Source organism: Pseudoliparis swirei, chromosome 4 (assembly GCF_029220125.1).
Source record: "Pseudoliparis swirei isolate HS2019 ecotype Mariana Trench chromosome 4, NWPU_hadal_v1, whole genome shotgun sequence".
NCBI lineage: Eukaryota > Metazoa > Chordata > Actinopteri > Perciformes > Liparidae > Pseudoliparis > Pseudoliparis swirei.
The window spans coordinates 23,349,462-23,367,342 of record NC_079391.1 but is presented as its reverse complement, the minus strand read 5'-3'; the positions used below and the strand labels follow the sequence as shown (position 1 = coordinate 23,367,342).

The 17,881-nt window shown below is 44.5% G+C and overlaps 1 protein-coding gene and 2 long non-coding RNA genes across 3 annotated transcripts; all 3 read right to left on the bottom strand.

Moving 5' to 3' along the window:
• Positions 1–9,290: 9,290 nt before the first annotated feature.
• On the bottom strand, positions 9,291–10,468 carry LOC130192690 (homeodomain-interacting protein kinase 2-like). Its single transcript, XM_056412793.1, has 5 exons — positions 10,356–10,468; positions 10,090–10,213; positions 9,742–9,855; positions 9,475–9,561; positions 9,291–9,302 (listed from the first exon to the last, which is right to left on the bottom strand). The coding sequence occupies exons 1-5, from the start codon at positions 10,466–10,468 to the stop codon at positions 9,291–9,293; spliced, it is 450 nt and encodes a 149-aa protein (XP_056268768.1).
• Positions 10,469–10,815: 347 nt separating this feature from the next.
• Positions 10,816–11,185, bottom strand: LOC130192963 (uncharacterized). The gene is made up of 2 exons (XR_008831485.1): positions 10,982–11,185; positions 10,816–10,858 (listed from the first exon to the last, which is right to left on the bottom strand). It is a non-coding gene; the product is annotated as an uncharacterized LOC130192963 (long non-coding RNA).
• A 6,110-nt stretch (positions 11,186–17,295) lies between these two features.
• LOC130193193 (uncharacterized) lies at positions 17,296–17,593 on the bottom strand. The gene is made up of 2 exons (XR_008831520.1): positions 17,462–17,593; positions 17,296–17,338 (listed from the first exon to the last, which is right to left on the bottom strand). It is a non-coding gene; the product is annotated as an uncharacterized LOC130193193 (long non-coding RNA).
• Between the last annotated feature and the right edge of the window lie 288 nt (positions 17,594–17,881).

The window sequence follows — 17,881 nt, the reverse complement described above, 5'->3', positions numbered from 1 at the left end:
GAGGGGTATTATCTTTTTTGGTACCATTCAGTTCTAATATTTATTTTGAATGGTATGTAAGGGTATATGGTTTGCACAGGTGGGAAATCCTCTCTCTCCTGGCCAAAATAAGAACGGCTGATTACATGCTTCACATATGAAAATGCCACAGATGCAATAATCTGTTGACATATAAATGGGAACCGGTTTTGTTGCACATTTAAACATAAACACTAAGTAAATATAGCTTGTGGGTTTATTTTGAAAAGACAATGTAGGGGCATGTAACGAGTGGAAACGGCAAGTTTCTTGTGAACAAGTAAATTTATTTTGAAAAGAAACTGCATTTAACGAGGAAAAAGGTGTGCTTTACTGCCGACAAATACGTTTATTGTGAAAAGACACTATTAATGTCATGAGTGGAAACGATATGTTTCCCGTGAACATCCAAGTTTATTTTGAAAAGACAGTGGAAGGAGTAGAAACTGACACGACGTCTCTGTGCGTGATAACTCTTGTGACAATTAAAGTGTAGTTTGAAACTTGAATGCAGACTTCTTTTCCACTTTCAAAATGGTTCTCGTTGTAGTTCATTCCACGTTTGACATTCGATGACAAGAACGAGGTAAATCCTAAAGTGTAATGGACAAACTATACACCTGAATCTGGAGCAACAATGAGACCACTCGTGAACACTGAAACTCTTCACTTCTTCAGGTGTTTTCACACTGCGTGTAATACTGCCTTTTGTAAGAGAAGCGATAGTATATCTACATACAAACATACATACATAAATTGTACTTGTCCAATGTACAGAAAGTGTGTTATAGTGGATTTAGAATGTGCTACGATAATAATGGTTTCACTCAAAGTGAAATATATATTTTTGAAATGAGCTTGTAGAAGTCTGTCAATGGAAAACAAATGTGTGAAAATATATTGCAATCCAATTGTAGCAGCTCTCACACCACTACCCATGGGTTTCCCCCAAAAACACCAAAGATCAGCCATGACCGAAGAGGTTCCGTTTGTCAACATGCTTTATTTACCACACGCACCGAGCAGACCGCAACACTGCGTCTCTGCTCACTCCCCTGCTCCACTCTCCACTGAGAGCTTTTATGAGGACGGCCTCGGCTGCTGACTGATTGCCAATCACCAGCAGCCGAGGCCAAATTGAAGACAGCTGCCACAGCAATCTAGTAAATTATCAAACTACTCTGTGGTCTCCAGGTGGTTTATGCAGGACAACGGTGATCGGACCCGAAGGAGGAGGCAGCATTGGATTCATTAAGAATTACATTTAAGGAAATTGCAGGTGGGAAAGCAGCGCAGCAGATAATAGTCCAGGTCAACATATACAGATAATAGACGTTTAAACACAAACGCACAAAGCAAAACGCAAGAAAGTAACCAGGAACAAAACTGACAAAGGTGAAGTAAAAGGGGCAAATAAGAAGTCTGGAGGACTGATGAGGAATGTGGGACAGGTGAGCTGGAAGGATGGCCAATTAGAGGAGCGGGAACAGGTGCTTAGATCGGTGGGGCAGTCAGGCAGAGGGCATCTCATGGATATAATAAAAAAATAGCAAATGTTGATTCTTGACCATGTGAACCTTGTGGTTTCAAACCTCACTTCACAGCTCACTAAAGGCAATTCTAAGCATCTATTGTATCTGTTTCTTATTTTGGGCCAGTTGGCTAAACAGACCATTTATCGTCAACTTCACAAATCAGCTTTTCAACTTTTTATTTCTGCAGGATATCAACTGCTCCACCTGGCTTTATCTATAAGAAAATTAAACTGATATCTGCACACTTCAGATCTATGACGTGGTTCAGCTGGAATTTGAGGTGAAGAAACAAACAAATCACATTACAATACACACAATTAATTTTTTGTTCATATGCTTGAGAAGAGTATTGCACAATATAGACTTAAAGGTAGTTAGAAAAATATAAATTTTTGTATGCAGACATAGCAGCCTTCAATAGCTCCCACACACCTGGAGACCACTGGGCTGTTGGTGAGCACCAGTCTGCACACTGTAGACTTGGGGACAGTAAATGCCTCATTTGACCAGCCCTGTGTGTTTTTTGATGGCAGAATCCTCAAAGGGGCCTCCATGGACGCCCCAGCCTGTAGCCCACCATGAGGTCTCACCATCAAAGAAAACAACAAGGACCACCACATGGGGGATTTAGCTGTGCATTTACTGTTTTTGCTAAACTGTGATAACAAGTTATCTCACATTGGATTATTTTTATTGGTGCAAGCCCTCATAAAGCATTTACCTCCATTAAAAACAGGATGGCTCGCTGCGGTTTTACCATTCTGCGCCCCAGCAAGGGTTGAGAGATTTGTTATTATTTCTTCTGAATAGTGAAAATATTTGTTATGACACTTATCTAGGTGTGACTTTCTTCTTTTATTAACTAAGAGCTATTTGGCCAATACGAGTCAAACTGGGCAGGTTTATTAATTTTAAGGATGATTTTTCTCTGTTTTTGCAAATTAACTCTTCATCTATACACTTTATTCTGTTTAGCAATAAATTATGTAAATGTTATTACAAGTATCTGTGTCGACAGGTGGTGGGGGCTATTGTTATGCGAATGTAACGCTAGGCTGTTCAGGGGTTTCTGCAAGACATATCCCTGGGTTAAGGCAACACAATTGCTTGGTTAGATTCACAACGATGTCATGGTTTAAATTGAAATATGACCCTTTCTGGCAGAAAACCCTGAAGAGAAACCTCTCCAGTGTGCGCTGTCAGCAGCTCCAGCTGCTTCTTTATCAGAAACAGACGTCGCTCAATGTTGACGCTTCAGTTGAAAGGTCGTTGGATTTTCCCTCATGTCCTCTCTCCTCGCCTGCATGGTTTCGCAAGGAAAAGACGCAAGTGAGGGAAATGAGGATGCAAATAAGAGACATGGGATGCACCCCAGGCATTCTACCTTTTGAGGTACGTTGAGCACGTTGACCTGGTATAAGACGCTGGGGTGTACCCAAAAAACACTGGAGATTATACATCTTCTCTGATCTGGGAACGCCTCTGGGTCCTCCAGAAAAAGCTGGTAAACATTGCTGCTGCCAGCCTGCAATCTGGCCCCGAATAAGTGGAAGATGACGGATGGATGGATGGATTGGTGGGTGGGTGGGAGGATGGATGGAGTATGGGTGAATGGATGAAGGATGATAGGTGGATTGATGAGTGGGTGGAGATGGATGGATGGATGGGTGGGTGGGTGGAGATGAATGGATGGACGATAAATGGAAGGATGGTTAGGTCGCCCAAGAAGTTTCCCTGGATGTAGATTACATAAGGCGTGTGCTTGTTTGAAAAGCTTCAGGTGACTCGATGCTTCCCTTGACAACACTTGACAAAGATGTTCAACGTGACTTTTAAAGTCACTGTACAGCTCCATTTAAAGGAAATAGAGTAGGGAATGCCATTTTCTCTGATAGATAATAACAATACACACCTTGTGGTAGAGTGTCAATAACTAACTAAATAGAGAAATACATTGGCTTTTTTAATGACGTCGATTCAATATTAATTTGCAGCCCGTTCATCGTGACACATTTCGAATGTCAGTTTGATATTTAACATGCGTACCCAAAAGAGTGTCTTCTCATGTTGAGGGAAATCCATTCTTCCCCTTCTCTCCATCTGAGTTAGTGGGCATGCCCCGGCCTTGCTTGCCCTTGCATGCGTTGGCTCAGCGACTGGCCGCTCTCATTAAAGCCTGCTAATGCACTTGTTAAACAGTCAGCAGGAACCATCGATCACCGTGTGGCAGAGACGAGGTGTGTGTGTGGGGGAGGGGGCACACAAGTATAGGGGCTTTTCTGGGAGAGGGAGAGCAAAAGGGTGAGGGGAGAAAGAGGGATGGGGTGAGAGAGACGGGCTGTAGAGAGCGAGAGAGAGAGAGATGGTATTGGGTGGAGGTGGATGCTGGTCAGTGGAGATGTCGGTGGCCCATTAATCTTGGCCTCTTCCTGCCTAGTTATTGTGTATTTCTTTTGGCCAGAGATTGATTGTAGCAGGGGAAGATGAATTTGCCCGTGGACCTACTTTTTTCTCCCCCACTCTTTTTTCTTTTTTTCTCTAACTCCTGATGCTCGGCCAAGGTGATAATGCTCTGTCTCTCTCCCTTCTCCTGCACCCCCCTCCGCCCCCCTCCCCCCCCCCACTCCTGTGTTTTTCCCTTTCATTTATTTTAGATTACAATCATCATCTATTGCAGGTTGCAGTAAAATGTGTTTGTGTGGCAGAAAGAAATGGAGATCAAGGGTCTGGATGTCACGGCCGGGGGGGAGCCGGAGGGAGTGGATACACACTGACCAAGCTGGACCAAAAGTGGTTAGGCAGGGTCAACCACGAGTGCCCGCGTGCGCACACACACACACACACACACACCTACACCCCCCACACACACACACACAGGAAACACGTTCCTACCCTTAGGCCTTTTCTTATCCCTTTATTTTACAATGTAACAGGTAAAGCAGGACAAGTGATTATGTTCACGCATATAACTCATAGGTGTGTGTGTGTGTGTGTGTACGTGTGTGCGTGTGCTCTTTTGTGTGGGCATTTTCATGTGCCCATCCACCAGTGAGCATGGCAGGCTCTTAAGGTCATAAATCATACTTGCTCCAATACGCAGCATCATAACCATGCACATGGAGCATCCCAAACGCACTCATTGATATATTCACGACCCGTTCCCAACCGCCACACCCGACCCGCGCCGACACACGAAGGTGCTCAGCGTCCGTGTGCGATGCACCGGACTGGCAACTAACTCTGATGCGTGAAACACACCTGCGTTCTCAGACGCTCAGAGCCACGGACGTAGTCTAGAGTGTGTATGTTGAAAAACAATCACGGTGGTGTGGCCTTAATGATGTGGCCGTGTACGGCCCGAGCGACCTCTGATACCTCCGTGCTACTGCGTGCACTCAACGCTGCTGTATGACTGCCAGATCTGCAGCATGTGCATTCCCCCAGTCTGAATCCTACTTAACCCTGTGACTTTAGCACGGCCAGACATATGCTCCAGACCACGGGGACATCCCCCTGGCACACACACACACACACACACACACACACACACACATAGATCATGAGCATCAGACTTCCCTCAACCACCTTTATGTTCCCAAATTGTTGTTATTGTATAATCAGTGACTGAGCGTGATGGGAACGGTGCCGTCTGGTGGCGTCAGCATCACTTCAGTGTGCTGTCTCATTCTCCTGCCAGGAAGGAAGAAAGGGCCGCTGGGAGTTTTACATTCAAACTACCGACCGAAACCGGTTGCATTAACCAAAGACAACACAACGCAGCAGAGTACTGGAGACGTGAGAGGAGGATGGAGTGATCGTGTTGAAGGCAGCGCTGAGGTCAAGGAGGATGAGGATGGTGAGGAAGCCAAAGTCAGCAGCGAGAAGTATATCATTTGTGATTTTCAATATGGCCGTTTCTTTTATGATTTAGAGAGACTGTGGTAGCTTCTATGTTTATAATACATGAACTGATCAAATGCTGTGCTCACACTACTTGGCAACAGGCTCCGGGTCCTGTTCAATGAAAGCTAAGCAGCAACTTACTTTAGCGTTTCAGTTTCATCCTGCCCACTTCCATCTGAAAGAAATGCCGTTAGCCAGTTGCCATTGCTGCCGCAATGTTTCAATGGCGACAATGTAGCTTGTTGCTTTTGCCACTCATGGTGTGAATATAGCTTCAGTCGTACTGAGCAGGACTTTGCTTCTGTGCCGCATTGAATCACCTAGATCAGGGGTCGGGAACCTATGGATCGTGAGCCATATATGGCTCTTCCGGTGACGGCATATGGCTCGCAGACAATTTTGAGTTTAAAAAAATAAATAAATCTCTGCCCGCCCTCTGTAATTTTCTCTATCACGCCAGATTACAGCAGAAGTAATGTCAGGTCCTATTCTTAAAGACGTCTTTGTTCTTTTATTAAACTAAACGTCTGTTATTGATCGTCTCTACACAGCAGCATGTTATTTCTGTCTCTACGTGTCGCGGTAACATTTCTCGGCTCGCCGTCTCGCGCGCCGCAGAGATCCGATGCCGGCGTGTGCGCGAATCGGAGCGGACCAAAGAAAGTCACCTGCACCGCCCCCCCCCCCCCCCCCCAGCACCAGAAGTCGCATTAAAAGCAAGACATATTTAATTTATTATCCGTTAAAAATACTATATGGCTCTCAATGAAATACATTTTCCTTTTTATGGCTCTCCCAGTCAAAAAGGTTCCTGACCCCTGACTTAGATGTTTAAAAAACCAATGGCAAACTCAATAATATAGTGATGTATTGTCCTAAATGAGAACAGACATTGTGAACCAATACTTGAAAATGCCAAACTGACTGTTGTTTGTGACTTCATGGCATTTGTTGCGTGAATGCAACACAACACAGCCAGAGTTGGACATTTCAATGTCCTAAATATTTTTAATAATACAAAATAAAGATTAATGGCTATAAGACTCACGTAGGTTCTCAAACAGACAGCCAGTGATACTTACCTCCGAATAATAAAATAAGATGATAAACATAAAGCCCGCAGGGCAAAAGTCAGTGTGGCGTTGCTACAGCAAGGCTCTATGAACTTGGCTTCTTCGCAAGCCACACTGAATAATAATAAATAAGACTAGAGGACTCTTTTGTAGCATTTTAGAAACGCGAGACAACAAACGGCAAAGTTACGTTGGTTAGAGACGTATCTGTAATACGTCAAATACAGACGTAATCCGGGGAGAAATACGTTTCAGTCTAACGGAATAACAAATTACGTTTTTATCTCTGGGGGAATGTAATTTCCGTGATACAGCGTTGTATCCGACCGGAGACCGGACAGACTTCTTGTTCGATGCAGCACAACTTCATCGACAACTGCTTTCCTTCTCAGTCTTGACTGAGGCCGACACTCGCTCTGGATGTAGCGTGATGTATAGTGTTACAAATAAAAGCAGTGGGGCCAGCCCATCAACCATGGCGGCTTCTCCAAGCCGTTTGAACTGTATCTGGAAAATCAGATGTCGACTGGTATACTACAGCTGTATCAACTAAAACAAACAAAAAAGTTTTTCTTTGAATTAATTGCAATAAATTGAGGATTAAAATGCCAAAATGACTACCCTCTACAATTTTTGTTTAACTGCCTAATTTGAATCTAGGCTCTTGCATGCCCATCAAGACGAGATGTCGTTGTCATATAATTTATTTTTGTATTTTTGGTTTAAAGAGCTTTAATAAGCAACATTAAAAGAAACATTTGATGAATAAACCAGATGTAATATAGACAATCTTTAGATTCCTCTGACCCTCATGAACTTTGTAAGAGCGTGCCTCAAAGTGAGTATTTGAGTGTGGACATTGGGTTTGGGACAGACATTTCAGTTGTAAATAAGCAGGTGAGCATAGTGCTGCATTTAGCAGCTAAAGAGTCAGGTATGTCCTTTAAGACATGGACCCAACACAGAGCTAAAAGAGTGAATAGGTAAGGTCATTTTGTCATTGTAAAAATATACAATGAAAATAAGTTCAGCAGCAACAGGTAAAAACATGTATAAAAACATTTGGACAGGACATTTAAAACAACACATTTGTGTATTTTGGTCCGCAGCAGCACTGGGTGGGGTTCTGAATGTGGGGGTGATGGAGGAAACCGCTCTGGGTAAAAAGCTGTTCCTCAGCCTGTTAGTCTGGGTTTTAATAGTCCTGAATCTTCTTCCCGGAGGCAGCGGAACAAACAGAGAGAGCCTAAAGTGACCGCTCTTGTTTGTCTCAAGTCTTAAAGTGACCGTACTTATTTGTTTCAGTGACCGTTCTAGTTTGTAGGTATAAGCAGGACCATTTTCAGGAGTTGGAAGAGGTTAGATAAATATAAGAACTTTATTGTCATGTCAAAATTAAAAATGTTTATTGATACCAGAAGACGGGTTCAAACGTTGCTGGTTAGCTATTCCTTTGGACTCAAATCGTTGGAGAAAGAGAAAGAGAAATGAAGATTGAGCTGAAGTTTAAACTTCCACCGAAGTCCACTGCACTCCAATGTAGAGGAACTGTTCACCTACTCATTAAGCAACGCCTTCATTATTCATGACGGTTTATTAATTAGTTTACAATGATGTTAAACAACAAATCCATGTACCCGGTCATGTGCACAGATGATAACGTATGTATACAGTACTTACACCAGACACACACATACTGTAATGGTAATATAAGTGAAAGAAGCCAATATTTATATATATATATATGTATATATATATATATGTATATGTTTTGTCTTTTGAACCAGCACTTTTTTGATAATCATGGAGATTAGAATCAGGTAGGTTTAATGAAATTATTTTATTATAAAATTGCAGTATATCAGACAGGGTTCTTGTTGGATGCAATGCAGCACATGTTCATGAACCAAAACTAAAAGACAGTCACCCTGAAGATTCAGGTCTGCAGAGTTATATAGGAGGATAGGAGGAGTGCTGTCTGAAGTGGCTCTCATCTTATTGCTGTTTGAAGTGTGCATGGGATGCTCAGAGTGGACGCTGCTCCGATCCATTGGGTAGAGCTGCAGAGTCGCCACAATGAAGAATCTTTCTTTTGACGCTTGGCGAGAAGCAACTGCTGCTGCTTGAGGTGGATGGAGCTGCAGAGTTTTTTCTAAGCAACTTTATCTTATGATTGGACAACTGGTGGTTGCCAGAGTCGCCACAATGAGCCATCTTTCTTTTTACGCTTGGCAAGAAGCAACTGCTGCTGCTTGAGTTGGATGGGGCTGCAGAGTTTTTTCTAACTTCGCTCGACGTCTCATTTTCGTCATATACTTTTCTTTTCACCCCTGTATTGACTGAACTTGAGGTCTGGGTAGTAGTGCAGGGATGAGGGTTGATGACGTGTGGCTGACTAAGGGCGCCTCTCTCAGCAGAAGCAGAAGGAAGGTTCTGCGGGACGGGATGGGCGGATGAGGATGACCGCTGCAGAGACCCACCCACAGCTTTCCCGCTGTCAGTAGTCTGTTTCTGGTACACTGTCTCAAAACAGGACCGTACACTGCAAACAAATGACAAATTACATGAATAAACTTCCATATTCAGATGAAGTAAGATAGATGAAGTGTTCTCTTCTACACACACCAATACAAGTTTAATAACTGAAATCTCAACATCAACTTACTAGGAGCTGACATGGTATCTGCGGGACATGTGGTGCATGCTGGTGAATGGATGCTGGAGCGCCTGACGGGGTGTAAGTCTCTTAGCAGCATCAAGCTCAAGCATCCGACTGAGGATGTCCCCAAAGTGAAACCGGTCATTTGATTCTGAAAATATATCTACAGACTTTTCACTCCTGATGGGCTGGATCTGTATAATGAAGAACCAATAACAGTGGTCAGGAATATCTTAAGTCACCTCTGGAAGTGAAAAGTGAATAATACAAAAACAACAACACTTACAGGCAAGAGATGATACAGCGAGTAGAATTTCTTGCACCTGGTCTCCAACGGCTGAATCGCAGTCGCACGATAAAACTGTTCTGGTGTCTGAAGAGATTGTGTTATTGTTAGCAATGAAATTCTGAGTGCAGTAAATGTGGACAAACAGGCAGACAGACCCACATATTCTACAGTATGTTAGAAATACATCATAGACCGAATGAACTAGACAAATTCTAGGTCAAAGAGAAAGTCAGCGAGGTCAGAGGAGTGGTGAAGTGGCAGTACCTTGAGTTTCCAGAAACTTTTCTTCGAGTTGCGTTGGAAAAAACAGCCAGTTTTCTGTCCCAGGGTGAGCAGGGTGTTGGGTGGATGACCCTGAGTCTCCACTATGTACCTCATCTGAAGATACAGCACAACGTCAAGTCACAACGACGTCAGCGAGTTTCAACCAATTCATATTTATATACATTTTCATCATCTCCAGAGCAATTGCTCCAATTAAAACGACTTAAGCTTTAGCAACAACAGGGGTCATAAGAAAGAGGGTTACAATATAAATAGTTTACATTTGCTACACACACACAGACACACAAGTAAATCCGATGATTAAACTACCTCTAATTGGCTACTTACCATGTCATATTCACTGCTGCCAGGGTAGAGCAGGAAGCCGAGGTAGAGGGAAGCAGTGACGCAGCCCACAGACCACATATCTGTGGCCTCGGTATATGGTAGACCCAAAATAACCTCTGGAGACCTGAGAGAGGAAAAACAACCATGATCACACTAGCCATGATGACAATGTCCACTAATTTGAGAGCCATCTGTATTATGTACAAGTTGAAGCATATGACCTCTGCTACGACCCCGATAGATCCAACATGGTTTCAGTCACTCACCTGTACGGAAGGGTCTGAATGTAGGCGCCCTGGGTGGCAGCTGACACCTCATGGGCCCCGCCGAAGTCGATGACTTTAACTCTGTAAGGCTCCTTTGCATGGTTCACCAACATTATATTCTCTAACTTGATGTCTGTATGTATTATTCTAGCAGCCTTCAAGTGATCAAGTGCATTGGCGAGCTGAAAGGTTATTAAAGTCAGTCATTTCCTAATAAGGGCAACAATGTTCGATCAATATGCTTATTAATTAAGAACTGCAGTAGAACGTACCTGCTTGACAATGGGTCTGATTTCCTTCAGAAGGAGAGGTTGGAATGATCTGTCCTTCAGGAAGTCATAAAGACTTTTGTCCAGGTGCTCAAACTCCATACAGATGTTGTGCTGCCCTCAGTATATGTGCTGTTATACACCTCGGCAGTTAGACAAACTCCTTCCTGACATCATGACTCTGAAGACCCTTGTCCGTTGTCCACAGGTTTATTGACATAGGAAAGTGTAAAACTAAAACACACAAAGAGCATAATGAATACAATGACTCGATGTGCATAAAACTTCTCAAAACTAAACAGTCACGAAAATAATCATCTGCAATCATGAGTAACAACAACACAAATCAATACGTACCAACGATGCTATCAAAAGGTACAAGATGTATGCAGATTCCACTGGATTACAAAACTAATGAAGACAGCGTCTCTGAGCCATGCTCTTGTTTACTTCCTGATTACAAGCTACCGGAAGTTACGGGACATTTCCTGTTTTTTCAAAATAAAACGTATTAACATGCTGGCTTAACAGCTGTAAGAAAACACTCCCCGCCTGGCGTGAATACACGCCACTCAATAAATCCTAGACAGTTCTCTTCACTGGGCCTCTGGGGGGAGAAGAAGCACCATCTCAGAAACAGGCCTAAGAAAAAGTTTAGTCACTCCTGTTCGTGTGACCTTGATCTCGACCTTTCGCACCTTCCCGTCTTCGCTGGGGAAGGTCTGCGTTACCAGTCCAAGTGGCCATTCATTTCTTGGTACTTGGCTATCCTTGAGGAGAACAACACTTCCTGGGTTGATGTTCGGATGAGTGGACTGCCACTTCTTGCGTGCCTGTAGTGTCGGGAGGAATTGCTTTCGCCATCTGTCCCAGAAGGTGTTGGACAGGTGTTGGACCTGCCGCCACTGGTGTTTGTAGAGGTCTGAAACTCCAAACTCTCCAGTAGGAGCAGAAAGGACATTCACTTTTTGAGTGAGAAGAGCAGCTGGAGTAAGTATAAATGAGTCGTCAACGTCAGTTGTCACTGGAACAAGAGGCCTGCCATTTATAATGGCTGTCACTTCTGCCATGAAAGTCACTAGCACCTCATGAGTAAGTTTGTCCTTCAGACGAAGGAACATGGAGTCCAAGATTCTCCTTGCAAGACCAATCATTATTTCCCATGCACCGCCAAAATGGGAAGCGTGCGGAGGGTTAAAGGTCCAAGAACAACCTTGGCCTAACAGGTAAGTCTTTATCGTTGTGTCGTCAATGTTTGAAGGTATCTTCAACTGCTTGTAAGCACCAACAAAGTTGGTGCCACGGTCTGAGCGGATGTGTTTGACAGGACCGCGCACAGCCAGAAAGCGCCTTAGCGCGTTGATGAAGCTGGATGTATCAAGGGATTCTATGACTTCAATATGAACCGCTCGTATGCTCATACACGTGAAGATCACGGCCCATCGTTTACTGTGGGAATGGCCTCCTCTTGTTCTACGTGAAGAGACATTCCAAGGGCCGAACACATCAAGCCCGACATTCGTAAAAGGCGGTTCCGTCGAGAGACGATCCGCTGGAAGACTGGCCATCTTTTGAATTGTAAGTGGGGCTCTAAGCCTTCTGCAGGTTACACACTGATGGATGATGCTGCTCACTTTTCTTTTGCCACCAACTATCCAAAAGCCAGCTGTACGAACAGCCCCTTCTGTAAAGAGACGGCCTTGGTGATATATTTGTTCGTGGTGATGCTTGATGAGTAAGGTTGCAACCTGATGTTTACCAGGAATAATCACCGGAGTCTTTTCACTCTGATCAAGGTTTGCATTGTAGAGGCGGCCTCCGACTCTCAGAAGGCAGTGTGTGTCAATGAAAGGATCCAGATTTTTGAGAGGACTACTTTTAGGGATCTGCTCATGTTTTTGGATACATTTGATCTCTTGACTGTAGACTTCCTCCTGTACTGCTTTAATGATGATGTGCGACGCTTGATCAGACTCCTCAACAGTGTATCCTGTTTTGCAATGATGCCAGCCCTTACAAGGGCTGTTCTTCAAGGTCATGTTGAAAAGACGGGCTATGTGTATGAGACGAATAATGGCCCGAGTTAGAGACTTCCAGGATGAGAACTTTGCGAATCGTTGAGAACCAAGCTGCTTGGATGTTGTTGTAGTACTCAAACTGGACACCAGAGGGCGAATGTCTGGGTCTGAACCCGGGTCGACAAGCTCGTAGGTGCTCTCTGCAGCACTTGTCTCCGGTGTGTACAGAGATTTGGGTCCACTCAGCCAGTTGGTGTCGTTCAAATGGCCTGCAGCAACAGAACGTGTAGCGTGGTCTGCAGGGTTCTGTTCTGTTGACACGTAGCACCATTGATCTGGGTGAGAGGATCTTCGGATACGTAATACCCGGTTACTTACATATACATAAAAGCGCCTGATTTCATTAGAAATGTAGCCAAGGACTACCTTGCTGTCTGAGTGGAAGGTTGTAGCATCGAGCTGAAGGTCTAGTTCTGACGAGATTAAGTCTGCTAACTCCGCTCCGAGCACTGCTGCGCAAAGTTCCAATCTTGGAATTGTTTGTTCAGGACGAGGGGTCAGCTTGGCTTTGCCCATTACAAACCCACATGGTTGTTTCCAGCAGAGTCAGTTACTTTTAGATATGCCACAGCGGCGATAGCTTTCGTGGATGCGTCAGAAAAGACGCACAATTCCCGTCTGACAGCTGCTGTGGGTGAAGTTGTAGTGTAGGCTCTGGGAATAGAAAGCTGGGACAGATCTTTCAAAGATGATCTCCAAGATGTCCATGCTTCCTCCATTTCTTGGGGTAAAGGTGAGTCCCAGTCGCCGTTCTCAGTTGTGAGTTCTCTCAGAATAGCCTTGCCTTGTATTGTGACCGGCGCTGCGAACCCTAGAGGATCGTAGAGGCTGTTGATTGTGGACAAGACACCCCGTCGAGTGTAGGGTTTTATCTCATCAGAGACGCTGAAGTGGAAGCAGTCGGCCTGGAGGTCCCAATTGATTCCAAGACTACGCTGCATTGGCAGCGCATCTGCATTGAGGTCCAAGTCTTTAAGGTCTTTTGCACGATCTTCGGCTGGGAAGGCCTCCATGACCTCCTTGTTGTTTGCTGCGATTTTGTGCAGCCTTAAGTTTGATTTGGAGAGAACATTCTGTGTCTTTTTCAGCAGGTTGACGGCAGCTTCGACTGTGGGCAGAGACTTCAACCCGTCGTCGACATAGAAGTTGCGCATCACAAAACGTTGGACGTCAGGGTCGATGTGGAGCTCACTACCCTGAACAGACTGGTGCAGTCCATGAATCGCTATTGCGGGGGAAGGACTATTTCCAAAGACGTGAACCGTCATTCGATACTCCACAATGTCTTTGGAGGGGTCGTTATCTTGGAACCATAGAAAACGTAGGAAGTTCCTATCGTCTTCCCTTACTGAAAAACAATAGAACAACTGTTCTATGTCCGTTGTAAAGGCAATTGCTTCCTTTCTAAAGCGTATCAGTACACCGAGCAGTGTGTTGTTCAGATCAGGCCCGGTCAACAGCATGTCGTTGAGCGACACACCGTTGTACTGGGCGCTGGAATCGAAGACCACTCGTATTTGGTTTGGTTTTCTTGGATGGTACACACCAAATATTGGCAAGTACCACTGTTCTTCATCCTCACTGCAGGGAGGGGCTAGCTCAGCGTGACCATTCTTGAACATCTTTTCCATGAAAATGAGAAAGTGGTCTCTCATTTCAGGCTTCCTATCAAAGTTGCGCCTGAGCGACTTGAGACGGTTTAAAGCTTGTGGCCTGTTATTGGGGAGCCGTTGACGTAGGCATTTAAAAGGTAATGGAGCTACCCAACTGTTGTTTGCATCTTTTCTTAGCCCTTCTTCCATTATTTTCATGAAGGAGATGTCCTGGATAGATGGAGCCATGTTGTCGTCATCTTTGGTCTGCTTGAATATGTTATATCCTAGGCTATCAACTTCACAGTTTGATATCTCCTCAGGATGTGTTTGAGGTGGTTTGTGACCTGGGTGTCACTGTATTTTCTTTTACATTGAACACGTTAGGACACGGGTCAAAGAGTGTAGGGCGTCCCCGTTCCGTGGTGTTCGTGAAGAAGGTGCTGACTGTCTGTGGTTTGTGAACGCGGCCTAAACATACATTACCCACGATGACCCATCCCAGATCCAACTTCTGAGCATAAGGTAGGTTGTGTGGGCCATTGACCTGTTTGCGGACTTTATGGACTCTGATAATATCCCGACCTAAGAGAAGCATAATTGGGGCCTGTGGGTCGATATCTGGGATGAGGTGTGCAACTGACTTTAGGTGCGTGTGATGAAAAGCTGCATTGGGAGTTGGAATCTCATCTCTGTTATTTGGAATGTCATCACATTCTATGAGGCTGGGTAGTGGGATGCTGACGGTCCTATCCAAAGATTCCACAATGTAACCACTGGCTCTTCTTCCTGTCGCTTCCTTTACTCCAGCACACGTTTTCATTGAGTAAGGAGCACTTGGACTTTGGTCATTGAAGACTTCGAAGAACTGTGAACGAACTAGTGATCTGTTGCTCTGTTCGTCCAGAATCACGTACATCTTCACTGCTTTGTCAGCGTGGCCGGCTGGATACACTTTCACAAGGGATACTTTAGAGCAGGATCGGTACGTCACGTCTCCGCCACAGACATCTGTACATTTGATGGTGACATGGGGTTGTGGAGAGCTATCCTGCTCCCCGCCATGCTCTGGAGCCAAGTCCGTGCCTTCAACCCAGGGTGCAGGTCCAGGGTGAAGTGCTGTGTGGTGCCTTTCACTTTTACATTCATAACATCGAACATTAAATGTGCAGTTCCTTGCAATGTGTGATGATGAAGCACAGCATTTGAAACAGATGTTATTCTCTTTTAAGAATGTCTTTCGGTCTTCGATATGCTTTTCTCTGAATGTACGGCATTTGCGTAGAGGGTGAGGTTTTTTATGGATTGGACACAGTTTGTCACATTCATCGAATTTCGTTGGAGGCTCTCTTGAATCGGAGATGGCTTTTGGAAATATCTCTGTTTTGTTAACATAGACTTCTCGCTGTCTGTTTGGCTTCCAAGCTGTTTTTTCTGTCTTGGGAGACATGTCTGAGTGAGAGACAAAGCTGAAACTTGGGTCATTTTTGACACTAGCTTCATTGCTAACAAAGTTTACGAAGCAGGCAAATGGGGGATATGAAACGTGATATTGCCGCTTGTAGGATGCCCCAACTGATGCCCACTTTTCCTGCAGATTGAAGGGGAGCTTCTGTACAATTGGGTTGACGCCTCGCTGTATCAAGGAAAGAGAGGCCGGGTAGATCTCCTTCAGCTTTGGCTGACTCTAGTTCCATTAAAAGATCACTCAGCTTTGTTAGTTTAGAATAATCTCGGTTTGTTATTTTTGGAAAGGCGTCGATACGTTTGAACAAAGCATCTTCTATAACTTCTGCGGAGCCGTAAGATTGTTCAAGTCTGTCCCATATCATAGCCAAACCTGCTGCTGGTCGATTGATGTGTATCGCTCTTATGTGCTCGACGTGTTCTGCTGACTCTTTGCCGAGCCACTTAAACAGGAGATCCATTTCCTCGCTTGGTGTCAGGTCTAAACCTTTGATTGCGTTCTGAAAAGAATGTTTCCAGGCTCTGTAGTTCTGAGGTCTGTCATTGAAATGGAGTAGGCCTGTTGCCACAAGCTCACGACGAGCAAAGTATCTCACGAAGTCGCTTATGTTGGAATTGACATTATTGGTGTTTGAAAATGTGGCATAGGATTTAAGGGCAGGATGACCTTTGCCGTTTTGAGGTCCAAGACACTGCTCAGGAGTGGCATTATGGTTGTCAAACCGCACATTGCGTTTCCTATCGACATTTTCATCTTCATAGATGTAAGGCTGCTGTGAGGTGAGGCGAGTTGGTTGAAAAGCTGCTTTGTCGCTATGCGTATGATGGGAAGCTATATTGGCTTGGGTTGGATGCAATGAGTTGGCTTCAGATTTGATAGATGCAGCTGGAGTTTCGTAGTTAGGGCTTGGGCCTCTTTCTCTTACAACACCATCATCAAACAGCTGAGCTTCTGTGTTTTGTGATTTGGCTTGGTCAATCACATATTGTTCTGTGCATTGTGCAGCTTCCAAAGGACTGGAGTCCAAATTTAACATGCAATGTCTTTCGCTATTTGCATCTACCGCAGCTTCAAGGACTTCAGCCTCAGCTACAGCTGCGGCTGTCTCTTTCTTGTAATTGAGCATTTCTATTGAGGCTTCTAGCTTAGCTTTTCCTAGCTTTAGGTTCATTTCCTCTTCGGCGTAAGACATGCGTGCCTTTGCTGCCTCTGCTCTTGCTCTTGCCTTTGCTGCAGCAGACCCCATTGATGATGCACGTGAGTGTGAAGCGGAACATGTAGCGCGGGACTGCGTCTTTAATGAACTTGCTTTCTCGGCCATGGCGTTGTCTGGTGACGTACCTCTGTTTAGAAACCGCTGTGATGGTCATCCACTGGCTGCGTGTGATGACGTTGTTCGTAGCGTCTGTCAGCTGGCTGCGTTATCTTGCCCGCTAGAAAGCGTTGTTTTACTGTGCTGCCCTCAGTATATGTGCTGTTATACACCTCGGCAGTTAGACAAACTCCTTCCTGACATCATGACTCTGAAGACCCTTGTCCGTTGTCCACAGGTTTATTGACATAGGAAAGTGTAAAACTAAAACACACAAAGAGCATAATGAATACAATGACTCGATGTGCATAAAACTTCTCAAAACTAAACAGTCACGAAAATAATCATCTGCAATCATGAGTAACAACAACACAAATCAATACGTACCAACGATGCTATCAAAAGGTACAAGATGTATGCAGATTCCACTGGATTACAAAACTAATGAAGACAGCGTCTCTGAGCCATGCTCTTGTTTACTTCCTGATTACAAGCTACCGGAAGTTACGGGACATTTCCTGTTTTTTCAAAATAAAACGTATTAACATGCTGGCTTAACAGTTGTAACAAAACAGATGTGTTGTCTGCAGGTGAACACCTGGTACCATTGAACCACGTTGCTTTTTTCAGAGTCCAGCAGTTGAAGTTTTAACAGGGCATCCACCTGGTGATACACAACAGGCCACACATTGATGTTATATTAGCTTCACCCACAGTAACAAACCATCATATTGTTTGTTGTATTGTATTGTAGGCATTTCTTCTCCTACCTCTGCTCTGGCCTGCATGGCTAAATAGCCCTGATTT

Excerpts from the sequence above, each read along its gene's own strand:
- LOC130192690 (XM_056412793.1), bottom strand. The coding sequence starts at position 10,468 with ATGTTGGTGAACCATGCAAAGGAGCCTTACAGAGTTAAAGTCATCGAC. Across the intron at positions 10,214-10,355 it reads ATTCAGACCCTTCCGTACAG|GTCTCCAGAGGTTATTTTGG; the intron begins GTGAGTGACTGA and ends TTCCTCTCTCAG. Across the intron at positions 9,562-9,741 it reads AAAGTTTCTGGAAACTCAAG|ACACCAGAACAGTTTTATCG; the intron begins GTACTGCCACTT and ends CAATCTCTTCAG.